The following is a 14026-nucleotide window of genomic DNA, read 5'->3' as shown; positions in this document are numbered from 1 at the left end:
AGCTGGCCAGTCCCAGCTCTCTCATCCTCTCCCCATATGGAAGATATCTATAGTACTGGATGTTAGAAGACATTAAAGAAAGTGCTTAGCTGGTATTGTCCGGTTATTCATGTGCGAACTCTTACTGATCTTGTCATTTTGGTCTCCTCAGAATTTTAACTATTGCTTTTAATAACTTTTACTGATTTTAGTGACTTTTGTTGATTTTATGTATCATTCTTTTAATATCTTTGCTATAAACCAGGAGATAGATCATCAGCATAGACTCACTGCTATGGGGGTCATTTATAAAAGTAGAGAAAGATTTTAGATTTCAGACAAAAAATATCTACAAATCAGTGATAAACCCAAAAACACTTAAAACAAGACCTTATTTTATGCACATCCATTTTATTTATAATAGAATGCTATGATAAAACCAACCTCATAACTTCCACAGGGCCAAATTCCGATGTTAATTTAAAAGATAACATGGAATTACCTCTCATTGTTCTTAACTTATCCAAGTGCCTGTTGATGTTACATAATGTTGTACAATAACTATGAACTGAGCCCTGCATGCCAGGTAAGGACAGCTGGATTAGTTGCAGTAATTAATTGCTTTGGTGGCCAGTGACTAAGCCTTGTTAAGGCTACTCTTTGCTGTAATGCTGCAAGCGCACACATGTTCACTGTCTAATAGTGAAAACATTCAGAAACACAGTGAGGGAGCAGAACTTACAACATCCTTTTATCCTGCCCAGCCACTTTCCCTCTGGATTGTCTGTGAGGCGAATGATTTCAATCTGATCCCCCTGTTTGACAGTCAGCTCATTCTTCCCTCCCTTGCTGTCAACACGAGCTCGTGCCTGGTGAAGGACTTGGATGGGTCCTGTTAACTGCAGAGAAGAAGCAGCAAAAGAAGTCACAGATGTGGAAAAATGGATTTCTTTCCTAAACATTCAGGCAAAAGATAATATAACTATAATGATAGTTGTATAACTCGTTTCATTAACATTTAAATACTCTAGAAAAAGAGACTTTACTCCTGTTCCCAACTTCCCAACTATTAAACTGGCTTTGAAAAGAGAAAGTAACAGCATAGTGATAAAGTAGCTGAAGGAGTGACAGATACACAGAAATATGAAGACTAAAACCAACAGGCTAATCTGTAGAGCCATTCTTCACAGAACAGATTTGTGTTTGATTCCAATGGGCAGCCCCACATAGTTCCAGTAGAACTACTCATATGAATAAATGTTCATTAAGATAAACAAGTCTTTCACATAATGTTCTGTGCTTACAATTATGCTTTAGAAATGATTCTAAAAGTACCCCCAAAGAGATGATCGCCCTGTTTGTTAGAATTCAGGATTTTCCTTGAGATCTTTAGTACATATTAAGAAGAAAGTTCTTTGGATTTTAACTTCTGTGGCTTTAATGTATATGCAGTCTTGTAGAGTATCCATCCCTACATAGGTGTCAACTAGAAAGAAAATATAATTTAAACACATTTGTTTGCATTTAAGAATAACAACACTTTAACATCCACAAGAGAGCAGTCTGCAGTCTAAAAGCTTCCAGTGTGCTAGTGCGTACACTTAGGGGAGTGGTCTGAAAAGTCAACATGGCGCCAACCCCCTGATGAGCACTGGCTAAACCACTATTAACTATTAGTATTTTCCTTTAATATTTGCTCTTCATCTCAGCAGCCCAAGGCCATGATATGGGAGAATCACAATGGCTTTACTGTGTATGGAGCAAAATAGATGGGGAGAAAAACAAAGCCACCCACTACATGCAAGAAAACTGAAAGAAGAACAACAAGAACGTCAAGAACAAGCATCAGTTAGCAGAAAATGACTGACTAGCAGTTTTACAAACTGCAGGAGCACGTTGACCACCAGTTATATAAAAATGATATAAAGGAGAAACAACTGTCACATTATTTAGCACCTGTGCTTTTACAATGACTATAGCTCCCCTACAAATGTATCCTATTCCATTCCTCCCTATTTAGTCTGGAAGTCCCCTTGGGCTGGAGACCAGGGCAAGGGCAATGTGTTGCAATTTAATGTTGAAATCTCTTAAGGGCTGGATATGGTTGTATACAATATGAAGTATATTTATCCCAATTCACACTTTTGTAAAGGGTTTTTAATGGAATTTTAGTGAAGGAAATGTGCTTTAAACAGAAAAGTATATATATTTTTTTTTAATAAAAAGAACATGAGAAGGGATTTTTAGCAAAAATTATATAAGCACTGAAAAAATGTCCTTGTTCCTAGTACTGACTTCAGTCTCTGTACTGCCAAACATAAAAGGGTATATTTACATTTACTCATGATTTATCCAGGTGCTTGACCTACCTAGCATGACAAATAGTTCTGCAGACAGCTGAAAAGCATATTTTGAACTAAACAATGCTAACTAATACTTCTTACGCATCTTTGCCCAGATTACAAAACAAAAATCTTACTTTGAACTTCTTCCTTATTTCCTGCTCTTTCTTTTCTTTTTCCTTTTGTTCTTTCTTCTCTTGGTCCATTCTTTTCTTTTCTTCCTTGTCCCACTTCTTCTCTTTTTCTCTCGATGGTCTAGAAGAGCATTGCCAAGACTGACTATAGCAGTGAAGCAAATCTCACTAGAGCTTTCTTATCGAAGGTCAATTAAAACCTACATCTGATAGAAAATGGCTTCTCCCAGTGAAACCTAAGATACATGTTTAAACCCAAATGTGGCTGCAACAGACAGAGAAGCAGCCCTTTCTCTTATATTACATACATAATTTAAAGCAGCTGTTTTCAAGTGGACAGTATGCCAGAAAGGGAGACTGGCTCTGCATGTGCATGTCCAAACACATCTGAGCTAATTTTGGTAAGCAAGCTGGCAAACAGGTAGCAATCTCGGTGTTGTGGCACTGTCTGCAGCTGCTAAATACTTACCCAGGCTATCGGTGGTTGATGAAGCCAGACCTGAAGCCTGAGTTACCACTGGACTCCTTTTTTAAAACTAACTGAAAGATTTTCCAGTGGTCTACAGCAAATGGCAATCAGTCTTCTGCACTGCTCCGTAAGTGTGCCCAATACACCAGGGTACATCACCTGTCATGACTTGCATCCTGGATGGTACTGAGATGTGGGCCACGGGAAGTAATTAGGACTATAACTACAGCTTTGTAGGTTGCTGCCAGCATTTTTACTCGAAGAGCTATTCTTTACAGACCCTATGGAACCGATTGAGTGAGGCTCTCTTCTCTTCCTTTTTTGGTATTTTTGCTAAACAGATATGATCAAATTAAAAAAAAAAATAAAAATCTATAAATAAAAATACAGTCTGAATGAGGAACACTTATTTTGATTATATAGTTTTAAAATTACCTGCGAATGGGAATTTAACAATAAATTACTGCTTAAAGTCATTCTACTTGCGAAACAAGGTATTCTGGTGCAGGAATTTTAGAGCATTTACTCCAGTTTAGAGGATTTATTTGGATCTTGTCACACAATGAATCCGATAACTTCAGATATTAGTGGGGTGAGAGACTCCATTAAGTGAGGGGCTAAAGGGTAAGAGACAGCAGAACTCTTATTTTGGCTCTGCAGATATGCCAGGGTACGTGAACCATGAGACCTGTACATCTGGTAGCTTAGAGGAGTTCTAGGTACATTTATGTAGAAAGCAAGAAAAGCAATCACAACAAAAGAATCTGTCTGTGATCATAGTATCTAGGGGCTTAACTTACTTTTGCTCCTAGGCTGTAATTCCAAACAATGATTCACACATGTTCCTTAGATCAGAAATCAGACTCTTCTGTTATCTAGATCACAGTAATCACATGATTTTATTACAGGAGTTTTTCCACCCCAGGGCATATCGGATCTAAGTGGGAAATAATCTGTGAACAACCTGATTTTCTCCAGGTGAAATGAATGAACACAATGATGCTTGGCAGGGGCTGCAGTGGAATCACACTTTTGTGCCAGGTGAGGTACTTTTGCTAGCAGTCTTTTGGTAATAAAGGTACAATAGGCTACAGGGTTTAAAATTTCTACCTGATTTCATTTATGTCTTCATACATCTCTCCATCACTTCCTTGGCCCTGTAAGAAGATTTCAGTTTTCAATAGCCTATATACATTTGGAAAGGCATGAAGAAAATGGACTATGTAAACTTCATACAAATTGTATAAAAACATTTACAGCAAGATGTAAATACAAATTCATTTAATCTTCCAAAATCAAATTACTACATTATTCAAACCCATTAATTCTCTCCTTCCTTGCCTCATCCTTGCTTTTATAATACCACAGTTTTAAAGTCCTGGATTGTTACCGTCACACTAGCACGTTGCTTAATCCAAAGGGGGATGTTTTAATTGCAGTGTTAGTCCTGGAAAGTCTTTATCTGCACTGATGATTGCACTGCCATGATGAAGGCGCCAGGGTTAGCAGTAGTTAAACCGGAATGCTAGGGATCTAAATAGGATTCAGATTAAGGTCTCAGAGACTGTTTTAGTCCTAGTAGAGCCAGGTGCTTAAAGACCAACACAAACGTGTGCTTAATTGAAACACGTGGTTTATTACTAGAATAGAACAGGGCCCTTGTTTCTGGAAAATCTCAGTGAAATGAAATGAAATGTCAGAAGAAATAGTTTTGTTTTGTGTTTGAAATCTAGTTTTGGTGCCTAGCCAGCTTTCATAATTAGTTCCAGTTTGCTCAGCTTACCTGGTTTTATTTCTGCCCTTCATAGTAAGTGTTTCTACGGATTATTGTCAACATGTTGGATTCATTCTGCAATTACTTTTCTAATGTATTGAATTGATTTTACTAAATTTGTCAGTTTGTACTGGAAAGGATAAGTTTATCACTTACCACCTCTGTATTTCCAGGACCTATATGACAAAAAAAAAGGAAAAAAAAAAGGGATATTATTTTTTTTTATTTACTGTACAAAACCCAGTTCATTATAATGTTAACTATTTACAAACTGCTAACAACACTATTAGTACTAACTAGAAACACATGTAGGCTCTAGCATTCAATGAGGATATGAAAGTGAAAAATCAGAGCTTTTCCAGGTTGCTTTTACAGTATGCTGTAAACTAGAAATACCTGGTACAAACGCTTCACTTGTTTCCTATAATGTAGCACATTTCACCATGTACTTTTGAAAGGGAAGATTTTGTTTTAATTATTCATCAGGGTCATCGATAAACCTACCTATGCTATTTGTTTACAAAAAATGCCTACTGATACAAGAAAATTATTGTTAAAACAAACAAACAAACAAAAGAAACACAAAACAAATCAGTCTGGATAGACCACAAAGAACTTGCTTGCACCAACTCCACAGTTGAATAAGGTGGCCAAAGGCTTTTCTTTAAGTGAGCCTCTGCCCTGGTCTGCAGAAAAAAACACTCTAAATCTGCTGCTTCCTCTGCCGGTAAATTAGGTAAGCAAAGAGCTCAGGAACAGTTTCAGCTCCACGGCCCACATTGTTGTACAGAGGGATGGTCAGGACGCTAAGCGATGCATACTGTGCCTGGCACAGACCAGTGCCTCCCAAGGAGAGATCAGAAGGCAGACTGAAATTCTTTGTGTCACAATCTGCTCCTCTGGCAGCTCCTGGTACAACATAGCGACTCTCTGCCTCCTATTGAAGGCAGATCACAAAGCCACACTAAAAGCACAATCAGGAAGTTATTATTAGTTTTTTAATCACATATAAAACAGTGCCTGTTTTGCCAGAACACACAACTTCAGCTCCGAAAGAACAGCATTCATTTTGGTTCAGATTCTGAAATCTGGTAATTTATAGTCCCAGTATATTTACAACAACAAAAAGAAAGGGGCAGGGGGTGCAGGAGAAAGGAAGGGAGATATTTAAAGCAGTTCCTGAGAGTCTGTAATATTAATTATAAAGCAATTAGTGTTATGAGACAACCTTCTTAACCCATAAAACTGCAGTACCAGCATAATTATTTGCACAACTCACTCACGAACACAATATGCTTTTGCTTATCTTATAAATACAACATGCTTACAGCTTCAGAACTTACCCATCTTACTCTGTGAAACAAATTCCACATCATCATAATTTTCTTCGTTGTCTGGACTTCTGCAAGTATGAAAAAAGGGAACATGTGAAACCTCTAGATGGTTTTATGACTGCATTTTCATTTACCATTTTTCCGGTGCTTTTTTTTTTCCCAGTTATTTTATAGAATGGTTGGGTGCTCTGTTGAGCCCTGTGTGCTCCTTAAGTACCCGTGAATGTCTCTTCCTGACTGTGAGTAGGTTTTTCAGGTGGAGACACCTTGATCATGAGTGTAAAGGGAGAAAAGAGCCAAAGGCACTCAGACACGCTGGTGATGAGTGGGGTATGAAATATATAATGGGCAGATGGGCCTACCGACTGGAAAGACTTGGGTTTTTTAACCATCTTCGCAGGTTCAGGCTCCTTGCACAGTGCACAAGAGGAACATCAGACTTTTGTACAACGCTAAACATAGCGCTAAGATGTGCTCCTTGACTTGTATGGCTTAAAATCTATACAAGGGGCAACAGAAACAGAGTCACAGAGTTGTAGGGGTTGGAAGAGACCTCAAGAGATCACCAGGTTCAACCCCCCTCCAAAGCAGGTTCCCTAGAGCAGGTTGCCCAGGTAGGCGTCCAGGCGGGCCATGAATATCTCCAGAGAAGAAGACTCAACGACCTGTCTGGGCAGCCTTTTCCAGTGCTCCATAATGGCAGCATAAGGTTAGGCCGGGTGAAAGGGTTCTGGTGCTGGATTAAAAAACCCGGAGAAGGAAGAAGCTGAAGATACAGCTGGCAGTTTAGGGACCTTTAACTGCGGCCGGCAATTTTCAGGGACCTCTCACTTCCGAAGGCTGTGTAGCGGTTGAAGGAAGCCTCGGGCCACCTACCCTCGCCGGAGGGGTGCTGTGAGGTGGGATGGGGGCACGGACAGGAAGGGGCGAGCATCAGGCCGGGGGCTGCTGCCGGGGAGCCGCGGCCGCTAGAGGGGGCGGCGAGCGCGGCTGGGATGCTCGGGTGTCGCCTGGCGCACGTCGCCTGTCGGGCGGCACCTCGCCCCTGCCCGCCGCGGTATATTCTCCTTGTCCTCCGGTTGCTGGCTGGAGAGAGGCTCGGTATTTATCTTCAGCTTGTTTCCGGCCAGTTTTCACGCTAGACCGAAGCGCTTGCAGCCCTCCGCCGCTGGAGGGTTCCCGATGTGCACGAGGTTTTTCGGAGAAGGGCAGAGAAAAGGAGCCCGGTGTGTGACAGTGGCTTCTAATATTGTCACAGCAGGCCACGCCGCATCCCGTGGTGCGGTTTCGCAACCAGCGCTGAGCTCAGTTCCTCAGGCTTGCAAGGCTGCAAAGCAGGGTATCGGCTGGAAGGCCTGACCCTCCTGACTCCTTCCCCACAAGAAAAATGCAGGGGAAAGGTTCAGCTATTGATACAAACGATTATCTGCAAAAGTAAGAAATCTTTTTATACCTCTTTCGAGTATAAAACCCAGCCAGGTATATGTCTGCTCCATCCCTTACCCCCTCACCAACAGGGCAGAAAAAGTGTTCCTACAGATAAGACTATTTAGTGAAATGACTAAATAATCCAAGCTAATAAAAACATATCCAAACAGACCAGGGAAAGGGCAGGACAAGCATAGCAGCACGGAAGCTCAGTGCACCCAGAGATCTGCGAGATGGTCTTCACAGGTTACAGCATGAGCACAGTAACAGGTGGAAAAATGAGAGAAAATGAAAGATCTCATGTTTTATGTTCACTTACGTTGTTTCAGAGCTGGGCTTGATGTTCCTGGGAGGCAGGCTGGGAGCTGCTGGGGCCTGCAGGGATGGGTGAAGGGCTGGTGGAGGAGGTGGCAGCTGCATGGCAGAGTATGGTGGAGGTGCAGGTGGTGAGACTGCTGCTGAGGAGAGCGCTGGCTGTTTAAAACCTTCATTTTTAGGGCCTGAAAAAATAACAACAAAAACAGGACAGAATAACTAATCAAGCAAATAGCTCAAGATGGAAAGAAAATAAAAACCTCACTGTTTACATGAAGTATTAGGATAAAATATCACTATTGCACACTGTCTAAAGCAAATATATTTTGTGAACCTCTTTCTTAGATATACTTGGTGCCTTCTTGTACCACAGGAGAGAGGATCTGCCTAGAAGAATTTACTGCCTACAGTAGGCCTTGAAAATGTCTTTAAAAACACACAAATGAGACTAAAAAAAAAAAAAGAAAAAAGTTCATCCAGTGTATAAGTTCTTGTGCTTTCACATTATCATTCAGTTCTACAATTTTCTTGCAGAGATCAGCTGCAAAGTGTCACATGAGCAGTGCAGTCTCACTGGAGTTCTTGCTCAGAGACAAAGTTTAAAGGGAGGGCATGAGAAAGCAAAAGACATTTTGGCATTGATTAAAAGCTGTACAGCTATCTCTACAACTGCAAATAGATTTGTAATGTAAGTTGTAATAGTCTGGACTTAATATTCTACACTAGCAAGCCCATATTAGAAAAGTGGCAATCTGAGAAGCTACACCCTCAACAAACAGGTGCAGTCTTAGAAACAAGATGATGCAGTGCACCAGAAACACAGCAGCCATAATTACACGAGTAGGCTGGCGTGCGTGTGTGCTGCACAGAATTCATGCCCCATGTACAAGCCACAACCAAAACCATGGTAACTATGGCTTTGAAAGTTCACATTCAGAGAAGTTATTCACACACAATCAAATGAAATCACTGCCCGGATGCCATGTTGTCAAGCCTAGAATTGTGTTTCAACTATCGTTAAGCTACCCAAAAGGGATTGTCCCCATCTGTACGGAACAAAGTACAACAAAGTCTAAGGAAGAGGAGAGCAGAAGAAAAAAGCAAATTCACAGTTCAGTTAAACCAATAAGAATCAAAAAGAACCCCACTGTCTTCTGGAGTTTTTTTCAAGTTCACACCTGCGTACTGAAGATCAAAATCTTGTCAAGAAAAAAATCTTCAAAGCATTGGAAAAAAAAGTGTCTCAAACACTGAACTAAAAATATTTAGTAATGCTTACCCAGACTGAAAGTTAGTAAGACTATTAAAAGAGCTTTCTTTAGCTGTTTGCTTGTCTGATTTTCAATGCTACAACTTCTTGCGCAGATTCTCTTTTTATAACTTTTATAAACAGAATCTTTAATTTATCCGTGATGCAAGCAAGTACAAATAATAATAATAATAATAAAATAATAAGAATCCCATTACCTGCCCCTTTCAGGATGATGTTGTTGTTGCTATTTTAACAATATAATGAGACACAATGAGGAGTGTGAAGCCTATTCTGCTAAACAATAAATCACAGGACAAATAAATAGTTTGTGCCCCATTTCTCCACTTCAGATCACTGTTGGAAGCAGAATATAGGAGCAAGAGTTATTCTTACGTCCTTAAATTACTTAGGAGACATGAATGTGGTAACGAAGTTGCTATGCTAGTTTGGTTTTCTTTCTTTTTAGGCACAGAATACCAGAACAAACTGAACTGGTCTTGTACTCTGTCTCCAGTGATGGCAGACATTGCTGCTTGGAGCTGGGATAGCCTGTATGAATAGTACTTCCTGATAACCTCCCAGACTCTAGCTACTCTGATTTTAGAAGCCTCCTAATATAAATGTGTTTTTTTTATGTCAAAAATTTTCAAATAATTTCTATTCCATTGATTTTTTCCAGCCTCTCCTTGTCCCCATGTAACTACACTATAGTCAGAATACACTTGCAAAAATCACAGAATCCTTGAACAACCTGGGCAGGGAGGGACCATTAGAGGCCACTTAGCCCAAGTTCATGTTCTAAGCAGGGTCACTAGCTTAAGGATCTCAGGGCCCTGGCCACCTGAGTTTTCTGTTTCCAAAGCTGGAGTTACCATAGCCTTTTTGGGCAACCAGCTCCAGTGTTTGACTACTACCATGGTAGTTCTCCCTACTACAGGAAGGTCCTTGGTCAACATATCACGCTTGCAAGACCTAAGAAAGCAGCTATCTGCTATCCTCCAGTTATTGAAAGCTCTTGACATTTAACTTTATGTGCTTGCTGTGCTTCTTAGGCCAGTATCCAGGCAGCATAAAAGAGAACAAGAAAGCAGTCTGAACCCTGTGCATAAATATAAGGAAGATAGATAAATGTAACATGCACTGAGTGGGTCAACCTGGACATGAAGAAACTAAAGAAGGGATCCTTGGGGTACAGAGGAGAAGGGGAATCAATAGCTTAGAAGGTCCTCTTGCATGTCACACAGAAATTAGATGGAAAATACCAAGCCTTGACATTTTTCTGCTTACTAACAAGGAACTCAAAAGTTCATGGATAAACGGGCTTCATGGCTCCTTGGAGCAACTCATCAATATACAGGCCAATGACAGTGATTTTGAAATTAGTTAAGTTCCACCATTACTTAAACAACAAAATACTAAAAGTCCCAATAATGCTGATTACACAGGTGAATCCATTGGTATTTTTAAAGAAATGGTCATAGCCCAGAATCAGTCCATTAATATTTAAGAGATGATGAGATTAAAATATGTGAGATCATAAAACTTTAAAGACAAAAGTATAATTTTATTTAAAAAGCTAGCCCCAAAATTATATGAAATAATCCTTTCACTTAGTATTGAGGAGGCTTATAGCAGCAATAATGTGTGCCAACCAGAGAGAACCCAAAGAACAGAGAGAATGGTTAGAGGTACAGAGAACAGTTAGAGGTTCAGAAAACACAAATTCCAGGAGACATTGAAAAAATTGAGGTTGTTTTGTCAAAGATGATAAGACTGAGGGAAATCAAAACAACAATAACAACAAAACCTAAGTCTTGGGCAAAGATGAAAGCTTTTTTTTGTTTTGTTTTGTTTTTCATCTCCCGATTTCCATGGTGCAGAAGGCAAGAAGAAATGTGCTTAAAGGCCAGCAACTTTAAGGAAGCACTTTCTAATGTTCTTGTTTTGGAAGTGCAAACAGATGAATATCAAACTAAGGACCATTAGCAAAAGCTTTTTTTCCCAAACTATATGACTGTATGAAGACTTCTTAAAGGTAAAACTCCAAAAAATTAGGGTTACAGTCTCAAAATCATTGTGCATTAGATCTTTCTGCCACAACATTTTCCTTACTTAACAGTAAAGATGTTTATCCTCTCCGATGTTTTGATTTTTTTTCCAAGGCATTACACTACCACAGTTTGCAGGTATGGTTTCCGTTTCTTTATTCTACGTGAATTTGCATTTGCATAAAGTCAAACACTGTTTAATTAAGCCAAGATTACAAATGAACATGTCCTCCTTGTATCTGATCTCTGAGGAGTGCATGTTCTTATATAACTCTTCAGAGTCTTTATTCATACAGTCTTTATCAGCTATAATCTCTTAATGCTCCAAATTCCCTGATAAAGATGAATAGCACTGACAATCTAAGCATTTATTTGCAGTAGAATTCTTTCAAGCAGATTCAGATTCTAACCAAGGAATGAATGCAGAAATAAAAGGCTTTTATATTTTCATAAAAGCCATGTTAACTGGTGTTAATTGTACTCTCAAATTTTTGTGTTTTAATAGTGAATCCCGTATCAGCTTTTCCATGGATATATTTGTGTTGCCACAATACAGTGTTGCACATGTGCACAAAAATCGCGTGCATGATAGCATGCATGCATTATATCATCATATAGTATTACTTCATTGTGATTAGGTTGTAGGACTAAACCAAAAATTCTGCCCAAGTCCCTGTGCATAATACTTCTCTCATCTGTTGTCTCTTAAAAGCCAAATCCAAACAATAGGAAACAGAGCCAGGAAAGGACAACAGATGTATTTCAGATTAAGTCCTTATTTGTAAGTATAAAGGCTGAACAACCTGTCCCTTTTTATCTATGTACATTGCTAGAATCTAGCAATAACTGAATGATCATCATGATAATGGAAATTTTTTCTGTCCTTTTTTTTTTCTTTTTCTTTTTTTCTTTCTTTTTTTTTTTTCTCTAACTATGGAACTGACTCTTGCCTGCCTTTAGAGGTGTAATTACCATCACTTACACTGAGACTGCTGTGGGTGTAAAATGTTTTAATTCTAATATTGAAAATAACGGGGTGAGTTAGATAGGAAGGCAACATTCAGTATGAAAAGGCTGTTACAATCAGGATCACAGAGACACAGCTATCATGGTGTTTCAGTAGCGTTTTGTTTCTTGTTTTAATTGAGAATTTCATTTTGATCCCAGTTCCCGCTTCTTGTGTCTTGTAGGCTTGCTACTCTGAGTTCCCGGGAAGGTTCTGTGCTGGTAGTGGAACTGAAGTCAGCTCTGGACACTCAGAATGAGAAAACAAATCGAAACTACATTCTGGCTTTACATGTACACAAAGCACTCTCACCACCAGAAACAGGGTGACAGACCATCACTGCAAGGTAGCTTTCGCCACTACCACTTCAGTTTCCAAATAGCCTCTTCTCTTTTCTTGGGTCTCTCAGTTTTTTTCACATGCTATTTGGCACTGAAGAAACAGGTGGAGAAACCAAACCTTTTAACAAAGAACTGAAAGAATGGATGAAAAGGAAAGAGTTCCTCAAAATCTGTGCAGCTGTGAAGCAACTAAGAGAAACCTGCCATACAAACTGTCCATAAAAAGTAACAGATATTTCTGCTAATCGTGATACTAACTTTCTTTAATCGTCCTTAGAGCTTTAGCACTCACACCAGGACTGTGCACAAAACATTGTAAGCAGTTCTTCTGTGTTCCTGGGGGGCCTTCACAAACAACTTCTATACATGTAGCAACCCAGAGGTCACCTGCGTTCCTGCAGAGTGTTTGTTCATCAGGAAGTTCAGGACACTGAATTTGTCTTGATGTAAAACTTGTGACTTTGACCTTTCCTATTCCTGGCTTGTGAGAAACACTGATTTATCTTCAGTAGCTAACACAACATCTAGAGAAAGAACCCATCTTCCCTTTGTGCCCAGATATTCTGTGTTCGACAACCGCAGAAAACAAACTGAATTATAGCAGGTCTCAGTAATTTCCACACTTTTCCTGTGTGAACTCAAAGAGAAACTAGCCAAACAAAGAGACAAACAAACAGGCAAACAAACAAACAAATAAACCCAACCATTTGGAACAGATGAACTCTATGTGGACACATACAGGCTTCAAGGTAGGATTAAAAAAACATATCCACTCTCACCTTGTTAAAAACATTCTGTAACTGTTCTGAAATACTGCCTTACTCAGTCTTGAGGTACCAATACCAGAAATGAGTAGCAGAACCTGGAGGGAAATTCCAGCAGTGCCTGGAGTCCTTACCATGCATGCAACAAGCAGCTCGGAGGTGGGACAGAAATCTGATGGGAATCAGTAATTCAGCAAGGACCAGTTCTCCCCACTCCTTTTCAGATTCATAAGATAAATTGTACTCATGTACAATGATGATATAGGCTCCAGTGCTGACAAAGCTGAACTGATATGTCTTTATTTATTGTCTCCCTAAATACCAGGATGTCACATTTCTTGGATGAGAGATTGGCACACAGATGAAGAACAGTATCTAACTATCAAACTGACCAGAACAGAAGCAGTCAAACAACAACAACAAAACACATGTTTAATCACTCACACCTGCAGTTCAACACCTATTGGTTGAAGGCATAAATTGCTGATAAATTCTGTATTACAATAGTATGTGATTCCTTGGCACTAAGTTATTAATTGGCAACAATGAGAAATAATAGTTCTGATCATCACCCACAGAGTAGGAAGCTATCCCAACCTGGCAGGTGATGACCTGGCTTCAGCTATTCATATTTTTCTTACACTTTGGCTAGACCATAGCAGTAATGTATACCTGTTCCCAAAGTCATTAATGCTTAAGAAATTCCAGTTAGCTGAGAACAGTTGAAGCGTATTTCCTCAGCAATGCAATCTCTTTCAGATGCATTAGCCCAGCCTCCATTTTCTACACAGTCATCTTCACAGAATCACAGAATGGCTGAGGTTGGAAGGGACTCAAGCA

The 14026-nt window shown here is 39.6% G+C and overlaps 1 protein-coding gene across 5 annotated transcripts in view; it reads right to left on the bottom strand.

Moving 5' to 3' along the window:
- The window catches only part of FYB1 (FYN binding protein 1), a 70289-nt gene that overhangs the window by 14260 nt on the left and 42003 nt on the right, over positions 1-14026 (bottom strand). For all 5 annotated transcript variants that reach the window (XM_083818431.1, XM_083818432.1, XM_083818434.1 and 2 more), the window contains exons 3-8: positions 7780-7960; positions 6042-6100; positions 4855-4874; positions 4035-4081; positions 2459-2576; positions 722-878 (exon numbers count right to left, since the gene is read on the bottom strand). In XM_083818431.1, coding sequence (XP_083674557.1) covers positions 722-878; positions 2459-2576; positions 4035-4081; positions 4855-4874; positions 6042-6100; positions 7780-7960 — 582 coding nt within the window. The remainder of the gene's footprint in view (positions 1-721; positions 879-2458; positions 2577-4034; positions 4082-4854; positions 4875-6041; positions 6101-7779; positions 7961-14026) is intronic.

The sequence above is a fragment of the Anser anser genome (assembly GCF_964211835.1).
Source record: "Anser anser genome assembly, chromosome: Z".
Taxonomy (NCBI): domain Eukaryota; kingdom Metazoa; phylum Chordata; class Aves; order Anseriformes; family Anatidae; genus Anser; species Anser anser.
Note: the sequence above shows the minus strand (reverse complement) of the source record. Positions and strands in the feature narration are given on the sequence as shown.